The sequence below is a fragment of the Calliphora vicina genome, chromosome 2 (genome assembly GCF_958450345.1).
Source record: "Calliphora vicina chromosome 2, idCalVici1.1, whole genome shotgun sequence".
NCBI lineage: Eukaryota > Metazoa > Arthropoda > Insecta > Diptera > Calliphoridae > Calliphora > Calliphora vicina.
In genome coordinates, this window is record NC_088781.1 from 76,804,446 (window position 1) to 76,819,963 (window position 15,518).

General features: G+C 33.6%; 1 protein-coding gene across 1 annotated transcript in view; it reads left to right on the forward strand.

The window, feature by feature from the left end:
• Cnot4 (CCR4-NOT transcription complex subunit 4) overlaps positions 1–15,518 on the forward strand; it is a 391,020-nt gene that overhangs the window by 110,298 nt on the left and 265,204 nt on the right. Inside the window, exon 4 of the mRNA XM_065499894.1 lies at positions 1,802–1,951. Within this exon, the coding sequence (XP_065355966.1) occupies positions 1,802–1,951 (150 nt within the window). The remainder of the gene's footprint in view (positions 1–1,801; positions 1,952–15,518) is intronic.

Here is a 15,518-nt window from a genome sequence, read left to right on the forward strand (position 1 = left end):
GAGATGCAATATAAAACAGAATTATTGTAATGGCCAGCAACGCGGACCGGGTTCAGCTAGTAAATATATAAATATTACTGCAAGAAGTTACAATTCTATAAACAAATTTTTCAAAATTTTTAACTTAGGACTTGAACCAACGAAAATAAAAGGTACGGAATAAAATATTTGTTATTTAGCTGGCGAAATATTAGAAGAATCGCAATTAATAATCAAAATATTAACTTTGATTAAAGTGGAGTTGAATATGATGGAGAATGTGATTTTGAATCGGTCGTCGAAAGTGATATTAAGGATGACATTTATAATCTGATCTTAATATATATATATATAAGTGATGTTATTAACCGCGTACGTAAGTGCTGCAAAATATTTAATAAATCGAATGATAAACACAAATATTGCAAACTAACGTTTTGTTGCAAGAAAAGCAAGGAGTTCGTCTTATACATGATGTTAAACATCGTTGGACATCTTTGTCTAACATGGTAATAAACTTTTTGCGTATTTGTAAATGCGTCAATCATGCACTGCCTGACTTCAATTTAGCCACGTTCACTGAAAATGATATCAAACTTTGGACCATTTTCCCATTATTGTGTAATTCCCTTTATTGTGTAATTTCCTTTATTGTATAATTCAGGATCATGTCCAACTAGCTCAAGTTTTTTAAATCATAGATCCAAAGGGAAACTTAAGTGTTTGCTAGTCAATTGTTTTGTATATTGTTCGGGAGTTATTCTGATCAGAATATTTCTGTTGAAAATTGAATGATGTACTTTGTTTTCGAATGATTTTTTTAACATTATCAATACTTGAATTGTTAACTTTAACGTTATTTTTTGTTTTTCTTTAACCGACATCAAAAATTCATTTTTTAATTTTTGAAAAAAATTTAAATTATTCGAATAATTCGATTAATTTTAAACGTGTGATCGAATTATTCGAACAAGTTGAAATCTCTTATTCAAATTATTCGTTTTATTCGAACTAGAGAAAAATCGAATAATTCGAATACCCTACTAGTTAGATAACTAGCTACATGACTAGTTATTTTAACACTTGCATGTATTAATCATAGGGTCAATTGATACTATTGGATAACTTACAGACAAGTGCACTACTAATTATCGTTTAAAGTGGCTACACTATAGATTACTTTGAGACACTTAAGTGACAATTGTCTTTACGCCAGATTATTACTAACAGTGATTTGATGGTTTTAAAAAGCAAGTCGCAAAGTTGACCTCTAAAGATTATGGCCCATAATCATAGCCAGAAATAAAGTATTTTTTAAGAGAAATAAAGTCGACTTTACTTAACAGTGGACTTTAGGTCTACCATAGACAAGATAAAATATACTTTTGACGTTAAAGTCGACTGTAAATATAAAAATAGCTGAAGCTATTGTTAACTCATTTAACAACAGCATCAGCTGTTCTTCACCAAGTAAAAAAGTTCGACAAAAAGTCAAAAAATTTTATGTTACAAGTTATTGGCAAAGATTTTGTAATTATTGAACAGTTATCTATAAAATTAGAACCAAAATATCGTAATTATGATATTAATCTTATTTTTTCCATTTTCCACCAAAATTTGCGAAATTCGCAATAAAGTTACCTTTAAGTAAATTTTAACAGTTTTTTTAATCTGTGCAATCGTATTAGAAATATTTAGTTTAACCCACCGAGTGCCCCGCTTGGCAATTTTTTCAACTAGCACAGTGTTATTATTATATAATTGATAATTAAAAAAAATGTATTTACTTCATACTAATCAAGGGTTTTTATTATTTTTTAAGATGATTGCTTTCAAATCGCAGAAACGACAGCGAGATCAGCAGCGAAAGCAGAAAATTACTGAAAATCGTAAACATTTGGCAAATGTTCGTGTTGTTCAAAAAAATTTGGTATTTGTCGTAGGATTACCTCCACGACTTGCTGATGCAGACGTAAGTATTTTTACTATAATTTTTTGTTTTTATTTAATAAAAAAAATCATAAGCATGTGCACTAGGTTGCCCCATTTTGTATGGTGGGATGTTCCCTAATATTAAAGTTTTGTTTGTTTAGGGAGACCATTTCTTAAAATGTTTGTACTCGGGGTTAGCTGCATCAAAGGATAATAATGCCCTTTTTTTTAATTGTTTCATATTTCGCTCAAAGGAAACAAGAAATATTGGTGTCAACTCTAAAGTAGGCATCACTGATATGACGACCCCGTTTTTATTATTTTTGCTTTGTGCATATATATTTTTGAATAGTCAACGGTCAGTTGTAATTGAATTGTAGAGTCTGTCGTTTGATACGTACCAGAGAACGGATTGAAAACATTCACGTTTACTGTCCATTCATAAATTCATTGCTACTGCATTGCCTTTAATCGACAATAACAAAAAAGTGCCGAGCTATGCGTAAACAGATTTGTTTTTCTGATTGCCATATGAAAGAAACTAAAAACATTCACACCATTCGTTAAGTATTCGTTGACATTTGTGTGCATACATATTAACCACAAAAACATTTGTTGGGTTGTCTTTGCAAAATAAGTATCAAGTTACATTCGTTAACCTATTTGTTTTTTACGAAATAATAAAACTGCAGTGTCAATATTAAAGAAGCATTTATTATGTGATAAATACTAATAAAAAAATTCGATTATTTGGCAATTATTAATTTCACTTTAAAAATGCAAAACTAAAATTGCTTACTTAGCAGTAATTAATTTTAATTTGAAGAATGTTAAAATAAATAGTTTAGTTAAGTTTCTTAATTCAAAAATAAAGGTCGCACCTGAAAAGTTGCGGAAAACACACAAAAATTAAAAGTGTATTTACTTACATATGTAGTTTGTGTATATACATAATCTAACGGAATTAGTATTTTAAATTTTTTAAATTAAAATGCATATAACATTGAAGTCGGTCATGATTTTAAAACAATTCTTTTTTTGTTTAACATATACATTTATTGTTAGTTCAATAAAATAAAAATGTAGAAAATCGGGAAATATTTAGTCCCGATTTTATTAAAAAACTGGAGTAAAGTGGGTAAAAATTTTGAAAATTTAATTTTAAAATGCGAATATCTCCTAAAGCTATAAGAGATAATTGGTAGCTATGACAAGGAGATTCTTTATATGTAATTTTTTGAAAATCGGAACCCAAACGAAGAAATATAATAGAATAATGTAACAAACCCGAGGTGTGGGCCCATGAGGTCGAAACTCAAAACTTAAACTCGAAAATATTTCCTCTTTGTGCACGTAAAATTTTATTGAAATCGGACTAAGCGTCTAGAAGATTTATTTCCCTCTATTTTTTTCTATACCACTGTGCAGCACCAATATGTTAAGTTAAACTTATGTACAGTATAACGTTTAACATGTACGTAAATTCATTCTATCAGCATTAAAACCATTCACACCATTCGTTAAGTATTCGTTGCTTTTGGGAGTGTTACTTTACTTTTATATTACTTTACAATACATGCATCATTTTTCGTTGTACTCCATTTTATGAATAATGTCATGCATTGCTATACAGAATTAATGTATACTGCCAACAAAAGGCTCATTTTTTGTGAATGCATTCAAAAGCACAAAATAGAGCATTCAAATCGTTCTCTGATACGTACAAAACACGTCCTGACAAAACGCGTCTTAATTTTATATTTTTGTTTAATCTTTTAATTTATACGTAAATGGAATAAACGTGAACTTTTATTTTATTATTAAAATTACGCCTAGAGTGTTTTATTTAATATCGTGAATAAATACTCAACAGGAGACTTTTCTTTTTTTCATCTGTGACATTTTCTCAGAAGTGGGATTTTTAAGAACTTCGCAGAACGCTGACGACATGGAAAATTTTCATAGTTTAACCGTTAATGAATTACAAGCGATATGCAAGGAAGCCGGTCTGCCGAGTACCGGTAAGAAGCATCAATTAATTGAACATCTCGAAGAGAAACACAATTCACCTGGTTTGAATGATCGTATTGCGTTGTTGGAAAAAACGATTGCTGACTTACGAGTACAATCTGCCCATTTCGAATCGACTGATACATCATCCACGTTACAGACTTTTGCGTCGCCTTCTGAGTCTCCAGTGCGTGATTTTTCCTACAATGTTTCACACGGAAACATACGACCCGTATTACCCGAATCATCTGTTAGCAGCCGTACACCAGCCGTTGCAGCCGTCGTTACCAGCACGGGTAACATCAACTAATTATCAATAATCGCTGCATCGTATGCAGAATAATCAACCGATAGCTCCGTGCAAACGTTACCGTCTGAACAACAAGTTCCGCCATCACACAATGATTTCATACAACAGCCGTGTTCATCGTACATACCGCCAGTACTTAATCATAATTTTTCTACGAACCCATAATGTACGTGAAATGATATCGATTCTACCCGAATTCAATCCATAGTCAGATGAATCCGTAAATTCATCTCAATTTGTTAAACGCGTCGAAACTCTCAAAGCAGCCTACAGCTGGGGCGACCAATCGTTAATATTCGCCGTGCAACAGAAAATGCAAATGGTCCGCTAAATATTGGGTCGACTCCCTTCAAATTGTATTCTTGTCTTGGTAAGATTTCGTACGGAAATTTCTACAAGATTTTCCCAACGTCGACAACGTCGCCGATATCTTATATATAAATAGGCCACACGTTTTTTTGTGGTACTCTTTTAAGTGTGTTTTTATTCACCAATATTGATGAAACATTTATGGTTTAAAAGGTTATTTTCTCTAGATGTGCACAATATAATTTTTTTTAAAATTCTTTCTATAAAAGTGGTTAAAAGCGTTTTAAATTTGCTTGAAAAACAACAACAACATGTTTATGCACATCTAAATACACGTGTTTTTTTGTACACAAAAGTGAAAAATATTTTTCCGTATACTCAAAAGTAACCGTATAATTTCGTTATTAGTGGTCGAATTTTGACCACCAGGCGATCCTAGTACATATAAAAATGTCTCAGATGAAGCGCCGAGTAAATGAGTCACCGCAAGAATACTACTTCAGAATGTTTGCATTTGGTACCAAAGGTAATATACCAGAATCTGTTATCGCCAGACACATCGTAAATGGTATCAATGACTCCGATTTAAGACGTAAGATCTCTAACGAATATTCAATTTGCAACCAATTGTATCGTGACATAAATATTTATTGCAATTATAACGAAGTTGCCACACCTGGTGCAACTGCGCAGAAAAGTCAACGCCGTCGAATGAAAAATCGTTTTGTAACTCTGTAGTTTCGAAGAAACCCGACAACAGCAACAATACTCCAATTAAAAAATGTAAAAATGTTTTAATTGTTCTGGCTACGGTCACTATTCAATTAAATGTCTCGAACCGCAAAGAAAGGAACGTTGCACAGTGGACAATTTTGGTCATTTTCGGATCAAAAATCTGTAACTTTTGAACGGATGAGTATTTCTGTAATATTTTTTTCTCTGTTGAATAGGTGGGACTTTAAGCTTTAATTTGTATTTTCAAACATAAAAAGCGAATCATTATAAAAAAGGTTATGAACGCTTAAAAATACTTTTTTTTTTTTTTTAATTTTTGTATAAAATTGAAATGTTAAGACAAGTAAAAGAGGTGTTTTTATGTATTTTCTCATTAGATTTATAGGTCTCGCTGAATACATTAGAAATTGTGTCAAAAAAATTTCAGAAACGCCCTCAAATTTAGAAGTTATTCTAAAAAACAGTTATCAGTGATGTTCGTCAACTCAGTCAGTTTTTGCTTATTTTGATATGAAAGCTAATACAAATTTATATCAATGTATAGGAAAATTTAGTTCTTAACAAAACATGGTTTTAATTTTTCAAATCGGATGAAAATTGTAAAAGTTATTTAACTTTTCATTAATACCTCTTTTAGTATTTTCTCCCCCAGCGCATACGAATAAAAAAAATAAAAAACTATAAAAAAAATATTTGTACAGTTTTTAATTTTCAAGGCAAATTTTTTCGAATTTTTTCGAAAAAGTTTAATAACTCTTGCAAATATAAAGCGATTTCTGCAAGTGATGTCTCATTTATTGCTACATAAAATTATCTTTAAGACACTGTGCAAAAAGAAATAGGATTTCACAGAAAAAATTCAAATTACTATTGTTGAATTTGAAAAATTACGAAAAAAATAAAACAATATGCGAAACTTTTTGAAAAAAAAACTCATATAATTTCTTGGAATGTGCATTTTATGCATATATTTTATTAATTCCTTGTCTCTCCATAATTGTTTAAATTATATTCTTGTTTAATAAGAAATGCAAAACTGCCAATATAAACAAGTAAGAGTGCTATATTCGGCTATGCCGAATCTTATATACCCTTCACCTTTGTTGTGGGTGCATTATTATTTTTTATAATTAGTATATACAGTCAGCGTCAAAAGAAAGTGTACAACTTGTTTTTACATTTAAAACGTTTTATTAACATATTAAAAAACAATTTTTTCTCCAGTTCTAGTATATTTAATTGTTCTCTTGCAATATATAAACAAAAAACTAAACTATTTCAACTGCAACAAAAACAGTAACAACAAAACCAAAAATACTCCATTTTTAACGCGTCAGAAAAAAGTGTACACATTTAGAATTGCAATAAGATTTTTCTAGCTACATAAAAAAATATATTGTTATTCTTTATTTTTGCCTAGATTATAATTTTTTGTGGATCTTGCTGCTAGTCTCATGAGATTTTAAGATAGTAGCTTTTCTTGTTTGATCGCGAGAACTTTAAAACCAAAATGGGAAAACAAACTGCAATTGAAACAAGAAAGTGAGTCATAAAATTTAAAAATGAAGGCAAATCGTCACGTGAAATCTCCTCTATAATAGGAAGAAGCGATAATACTGTAAAAAAAATTATAGACAAACAACAAAATTTAGAATTTTAGAAGATCAGCAACGTGCCGGAACACCAAAACGCCTTAACAACCTTGAAATACGATCGATTGTGAGAGCAGTGAAGAAAGTATTCACAGTAAGTGCAGTAAAATTATGCGAAGAATTAACAGATTCGTCTGGAGTTAGAGTTAGTAACAGTACGGTTCGCTGAGCGCTACACCCAAATGCTCTATATGGTGGAGTTCCGAGAGAATAACCCCGCATTTTAAAACGAAATAAAGAGCGACTTCGAGAATTCGCAAACAGGTATAAAAACCAAGAAAATTGTTTTGGAATAATGTGCTGTTTACGGACGAAAGCAAGTTTGAGATTTTCGGAAGTAAAAAAAGGAGTATAATTTGGAGAAGCAAAAATCAAGAGTTCGACCAAAAAATGTACTATCCACCGTAAAGCATGGTGGTGGTTAGGTGATGGTGTGGGGGTGTATGGCGGCAAGTGGCATGGGAAAACTCATATTTATTGATAGTTTGATAAGCAAAACCGATTACCTAAACATTCTTATAGAAAATATGGAACCCATCATACACCGAAACAACTGGAACAACCCCCACAGTCACCGAACATTAATCCCATTGAACATCTGTGGTAGCATTTGGACAGACAGATCAGAAAATGAAATATTACCAGCAATGACTCTCTACACGAAATCCTGCAGGAAGAGTGGTTCAACATCCCAACATCGGTGACATCAAAATTGGTAAAAACAATGCCAAGGAGGCTTGAAACTGTTTTAAAACTCAAAAGATGTCAAATAAAATACTAAACACGTTTTTTCTTCTAATTTCCCTAAACTGTACACTTTCTTTTGACGCGTTAAAAATGGAGTATTTTTGGTTTTGTTGTTACTGTTTTTGTTGCAGTTGAACTAGTTTAGTTTTTTGTTTATATATTGCAACTGGAGAAAAAATAGTTTTTTAATATGTAAATAAAATGTTTTAAATGTAAAAACAAGTTGTACACTTTCTTTAGACGCTGACTGTATGTATGTACATTGCCCACTTTCAGCGTACAGCATCCTAAATTTATCAAGAACACAAAAAACAACAACAACGCCAAACGAAACAAAACACCAAAAGAAAAAACAAAATACGCAAGCCAATGAAACCAACACACATCCAAACATACGTTTAATTGTATAAAAAACAACGCCAAAAGAAACAAAACACAAAAGAAAAACAAAATACGCAAAGCATGCACATCCAAACATACGATTTGTTGCTTTTTTGTCAAAAAAACCAACACACAACCAAACAAACGTTTAGTTGTATAAAAACAACAACAACGTCAAAAGAAACAAAACACAAAATACGCAAAGCATGCACATCCAAAAACATACGTTTTGTTGCTTTTTTGTCAAAGCATGCAATACATTGTGTTTTTTAATGAAATTTTCAGAGGTTGTCTCGGAATTTTGCTCATATCTCCATTATTTATGGACGGATTTTGCTGATTTTAAATAGCAAAATTCTCGAAAGTATGTCTGACAGAATTGTTGAAGATTTGGATCCCGGAGATATCTGGGGTCTTCAGAAAATTGATTTCAACAGACAGACAGACGGACATGGCTTAATCGACTCCGCTATCTATAAGGATCCAGAATATATATACTTTATAGGGTCGGAAATGAAAAATGTAGAAATTACAAACGGAATGACAAACTTATATATACCCTTCTCACGAAGGTGAAGGGTATATAAAGCTCATTAAATTTACAATTTTTTGTTTTAATTTCTGAGTTGCTCTACATTTTTGCATGCCATTTGTCTATAGGCACGAAAAGGAAGCGTAGACTATAGGCAGTTGAATCGAGTAACCGAGAAAATTCCTTATCCAATGCCGATAATTGATGAGCAGTTTTCTTTACTCGCTGGTAACGAATATTTTTCCACTCTTGGTTATCACCAAATCGAAATCGCCGAGGGCTCGAGGAAGTATACAGTGTTCGCAACCACGGGCGGACATTATGAATTTAACCGTATGCCGTTTGGCTTAGTAAATGCCCCCGCCGTTTTTCAAGCGATAATGAATCGTGTGGCACGATTAATGAAACCTGGTGAAGTCTTAACCTATCTTGACGATGTCATAATTCCGAGCAAAAATGTTGAAGAGGGTATCGAACGATTGGAATGTTTCTTAACGATATTGGAAAATAATGGTCATATCCTTCGTATGGAAAAATGCAATTTTCTTGCCGAGGAAATTTCGTACCTTGGACATTGAATATGTAAAAATAAAATTGCACCTGGGGACAATAGGATAAGCGCCATCAAGAATTTTAAACCCCCATCGAACGTCACTGAGGTCCGACGATTTTTGGGTCTTACCGGATTCTTAAGAAAATTCGAAATAATATATCACGTCCGCTAACTGATTGAGACTGATGAAGAGTCAAATTTTGTATGGGGTAGTACGCAACAGGAAGCTTTTGAGAAACTTGTTGATGTACTCTGCAGTAAACCCGTGCTAGCAATTTTTGATTTCAATTGCATAAATTGCAATGGTCGGTTAATTCCCAAAAGAATAATACATCCGGTTTTAGTCCGAATGAACTCGTATTTGATTATAGACCAATTGAATTGGTCCAAAACCGAATTATTGCCACTGTTCAAGACAAGTGTGTTGCCAAGAATGATGCAACGATTGAAGAGAAACGTGAACTTGCAGCCCATAATATCGAGAAGGAGAGAGAAAAATGGAAAAGGCGATTCGACAACAAGCATAATACCCCCACGGTATACGAAGTAAACGATTTGGTTATTCTCGAAAATGAACCACAGGCTACTGGCGAATCCCGAAAATTGGCGGCCCATATACCTGAGTGCTTGGTAAGGATCGTTATCTCGTCGAGGACATCCCTTGAATGCAAATCACCTCGCGTAAGTTCTGCTCCGTTTACAGTTCCGATAAGATGAAGAGGTGGTGGGATGGGTCTTGAGGAAGAAGCCGATTTAATATCGTGAATAAATACGCAACAAGAGACTTTTCTTTCTTTCATCTGTGACATTAGTATCATGTAAAAGGCAAGTCGTATTGGTGTAAGTTCAAAAATATTCGAACTTTTGTATTTTTCGGAAATTTTTTAAATTAATACGTTATAAACCCCATATAAATTCAACAGAACGGTTTTTCGAAACTCATTCAATTTCGAATTTTATTTGAATTTTTCGAAACCTATATTCTTTCTAATGTTCAGGACAATCACAATATGGATTTCAGAATAAGCGTTATTTCATAAGGCATATTTGCGTAAAATTTTAAGATCTTTAATAACATTTTACAATAAATACATTGCTTACAGTAAATTTTTAATTTCTATAAAGTTTTTTTCCATACATTCTTTGTAAAAAATTATGTTTGTGCTTGTATATATGACAGTAAAAATGTCTCATAAAAGAAATCGCTGTGGGATAATGCAGTTTAAACGCACTATTCATTATCTTCAACTTTATATATTTCGAATTTTATTTGAATTTTTCGAAACCTAAATTGTATTTGTGAAAAATTATATTCATGTTAGAAAATATGAAATATTAAAAAAAATTCTTATATATTAGCTCTCTGAGTGATGTACAAAATTCGCATATGTGTGTTCTCTGAGGGATTGGACACTGTGACCAAATCCTACTACCTATAGTACCTAGTGCGAAATAAAGATAATGAAAAGTGCTTTTAAACTACCTTTACAGATTTTCCCAATTGTATTTGTGAAAAAATATATTCATGTTAGAAAACATGAAATGCATAGTACCCAATAGATGTGTTGAATTTTATCAATATTAGTGTGTGTGTGGATTAGGGTGACAGCCGATTTTATTTTTTTTTTAGATTTCAAAGAGTGCCGCGTGGAATATTGTGACACTAGGTCTAAAAGTTAATTGCTGAAAATTTTAGCCAAATCGGCCAACGATTTCGGGACGCGCTTCGAGGTCAAAGGTCAGATATATGGGCAAATCCTGCGTAACGAACGTTTCATTCGTACACGTTTTCATATTTAAATATGAAAATTTTTTGGTTTTTCAAATAAGATACGTCCAACGTATACTATACGCTATAGTGAGATTTAGGTTTAGATTTAGTGCTCTTAAGGGTTAATATCAATGTTTGCACCGTTATTGTAAATGAGGGACTTTATATTATATGTAGGAATTTGTCGATTCCTTTTTCTTTATAAAATAAAACACTTTAAATGTTTAAATTAAATCCATTTTATTTAATAGTTAATGGCTCAGGCTTAAAAATAAGTAAAACTAATGTAATAAAACTAAAATAAACAGCCGCTTTGTTCTCTGCGGTCAACTAAACTTTTTACTTCACCGTTCAAACGTCACTTCAAAACTAAACTCACTACCTTTCCCTGTCTGTCCGTTGTTCACTATGTAAACATATTAAGCTCATTCTCTCCCATAGATAAATGAGTGTTTGTCCGTCTCCCTGTTTCTGTCTATTAACCCTTGTCTGTCTGTCTTGTCCTTAACTGTCCCAATCCTACATCCGGCCATTCCTGACCTCACATTCGTCCCGAATGTTGTCCCCATCTCTTCATGTACTCCGACACAGTCGTACACTTCCTACTTCCCTCCGAATCTCCCACCTTCTCAACCTCATACCGACCATGGTCAAGCTCCTTCACCACCCCATAAGGACCAAGAAACTTCGGTTCCAACTTCATTCCAGCACCAAATCGTGTGCGCTTAATGGCGACCAATCCACCACCGTCATATGCTGTTATCGGAACCCTTCCCCTATCAAATATCCACCATTCCTCCTTCCGAATCCGCAATTCATGCAACCTTCGTAGAATTAGATCACCTAACAAACTTCCAACATCAAAATCATCGCAAATCCTCATATTCAAAACATTGTTTAAAATCATTGGAACCTCCCTTATACGCTCATCCTGGGGTCGTGCCCTCCTCACACTACGGTACCTGAAAGAATTCCCAATCATAGGGCATTGCGCTCGACTCCATACATCCACACATCTCATCCCCGAAACAATACTATTTTCCGTCTCGTAGTAAATTTCCAGTAAAAATAGATCACTCCTAGACATCCTCGGCAGAACATTTTGTTCCCTCATCGTTAATGCGAAAGAAGCACAATATGTCATCGCCCTGAACCTCAAACTCAATACATAAATCATCGATCCATCCAAAAGTCTAGCCGTTAAAAACTCCACAATACAACCACGAAAATCAATCTTCCCTCTCAAAAACTGACACTTCATCCATTCAATATCCAGTCCGTTTAGCTCCGAGACCTTCAATACTCCTCGTAACATCCCAATTTCCTTCTCTTCATTCCCTGAGAGAAGTACTCGATCATTCGTGTCAATCATCATCGATCCCTCAGTCACCAATTCCCTAAAAACCGAAGAAATGTAATCAAATTCTAACCTCCTAAATGCCTCTACACCCCTCGAACACCGTATAACATCATCAGTTACAACCACTTTAAAATCGTCCCTTACCTTCGTCTCATCAAGTCTACGGTAATCGCAGCATAGTCGTTTGGTTCCGTCTATTTTTGCAGCTAATACCATTGGTGCAGCATATTCCGAAGAGCTCGGCTTATTTACGCCCTCCTTAAACAACTCTACCAATTGTTCGTCTACCAAAATTGGATCCGTATATGACATTCTTCTCGGCATCTGTGCCGCGGGAATCTCATCATTTAACATCATCTTCATCGAGCAATCTTCAGCTCTAGTTGGTTCATACGTCCCAATTAAATTCTCCAATTCAATATTCTTCACCAAGTGTTGAGCGTCCAATTTATCACCACACTCGCTTTGCAGCTCAGCCATCAAACTGTCATTCCCAGTATCATTCACTTCCTCAACTTTCGCGGATCGCCCCTTATGTCGAAATTTAGCTCCATCCGAATCAATAACCAAATCAACCTCATCAAAAATATCATTCCCTAACACAACGGAATACAAAATATCACCCTCCTTACAAACATGGAATGTTACATCCATTTCAACCTCATCCATACCGACCTTAACAGTAAAATTACCCATCGTAGTAATCTTCCTTCCACCTATTCCGACCAAAGTCCTCACATCCGGTTTGAGATCAAACTCACCTAAAATCAATAGGCTATCGCAACGAATAGCACAAATATCGCTACCAGTATCGACGAAAGCAGAAATTGTCCTATCCAAAATCGAGATGTCCTTAAATATTCTTCTTGATGGAATAATTATATCGTCAGACAACGTATGAACATTATTGGTGCTCTTGCCATTTCCTCCGCCTCCACTTCCTTTTTTATCCTCGTTCTTCTCCTTCTTGACCTCCTGTCCGCACTCAAATGACTTATGTCCAAAACCATGACACTTAAAGCACTTTACCTGGGCACTTGCACACGCACTAGACAAATGTCCCTTATCACCATACTTGAAACATCGTCTTTCATCCTTGGTTTCCGTCACATTCTTCAAAAAACTCTTGGGTCGTGCCCCCTTTGACCCTGATGAGTCCGATGCACTAATCTTCTCATAAATTGCGATATTCTCCTTAAGTTCGTCTAAGTTCCTTGACTGGTACAAAATAGCCTTGTTTGACTTATAGTCGCTTATCCCATCTATGAAGTATTCAATTAAGCTCTGTTCGTCCAATCTAATAGGATTTCCAATCTCTCGCAGACTATAAAGATATTCGCGCAATGTTTCACCTGACTTCTTCTTCCGATTTCCCAATGTTCTATGAATCTCCAACGATGACAGCTTTCTTCCAAATTCTTTCTTCAATGCTTGCTTTAGGGAACACCAATCCTTAATACCCGATTCGCTTCTAGCAAAAGTCTTCGCAGCACCCATCAACAATTGTTTTGCGTATATGTACTTTTGAAGGTCGTTCCATTTCACAGCACATGAACAGTCTTCGAATTCTTCTAACCATTGTTCAATTTCCGGCAAACCATCGCCTGAAAAAGCCGAAACCGAATCCTGGACGTCCCTTAAAGTAAAACTACTATGGGGTAATGTCGCAACATTGCCGGCAACTATAGAAGTAGCTTCACCATAATCAGAAACATCATCCACAACATCGACACCAAAATGATCTAAAAGTCTATCCTGCAAAACATTCTTATTACCCGTCCTAGAAAGTCCTAATTCGTCCAATTTGGCCCTCAAGCCCTCTAAATTCAAACCCAAAATTTCGTCTCTGTCCATCTTGTACGTCAGCGGCTTATAAATTCAGAATTAAATATTATTATAAAAATTAAATAATTATTACAATTAAAATATTCAATATCAATACAGTATTATCCAAAATATTATCCACGTATAAAATCTCGATGGAATAATTTCGCCAAAGTTAATTACAATATTATAAATTTCATCAATTATCATCGAATAATCTAAACATTAAAAATTAATCATTAAACTCCGTATCCAAATTAATTAAAATCAATCAATATAGTCCAAATTACATTAATTATCCTCAAAGAATTTAAACATCCAATCAAAATTCACATCTAATTTAATTAATCAAAATACTCAAATTATTATCATCAAATAACACCAATTATCGTCACACTATGTATGCAATTTCAAAATCAAATATCTTCCATCTTCCTCTTACATCACAAAATTCACTCAAAACATCAAGTTCAAATTTAGTATAAAATACTAACATCTATACGTCATAAATGAATGCATACGTCCAAAGCACTCAAAATTCAAAACTTCAACGTCCATTAACATCTAATTTACTCAGCCTCACAATATTAACCTCTCCACATAAAATATTCTAATTACATACATACACACTTATCTTTATTACTACTAATACACGCCTTGGTTGACATCAACAGCAATAACAAAAATCTTCACGGCTGCGACTGCTCAGCAACTGCGTTTACTGCTCAAACAATTACAGCAACCAATTTCGTCATCTACAACGCTTTATCTCCTTCACAATGCAAAAAACAGCTTCTTTATTCTCCGATCATCTCACTCAAAAGCACTTGTTCATTTGATTTCAAAATAAGGGTTGTTTTCATATTCACACTGTGTTGTTCTTGTAAATACGTTGAGCTTTATTATATTATTCTATTATATGTTTTTCATTGTTCTCTTCTTTTCATATTCACACTGTGTTGTTCTTGTAAATACGTTTAGTTTTATTATTTTGCTCTATTCTATGTCTCTCATTGATTCTTCTTCATTTGTTTATTGTCTCAACAATAATAACACACTACTTATGTACAAACATCTACACAACAACATCAATTCATGTTTTTTACTTGTTACTATGTTCATAAGTTCTTCGAAAAGTTTTTTTTTTCATTTAATCTCTGTGTAACGTCTTTCCTTCTTAACATAACATTTGTATGATCGTTCTTGTTGCCACCTTCAAAGTTTTTTTTTTTCGAATATAGTTGAGTGGTAAAGTTCACAATTTCTCTTTCACGCGCACTCACTTCAATAGTAACGACTTTTGGCTTCTAGAAGTTTTGTCTTTTCATGCAACACAATTTTTTTTTTCCCTTTTACATACGGCACTTATTCATGTTGTTGTTGTTCTCATATACATACAGCACATCACTTCAACAGAAAAATA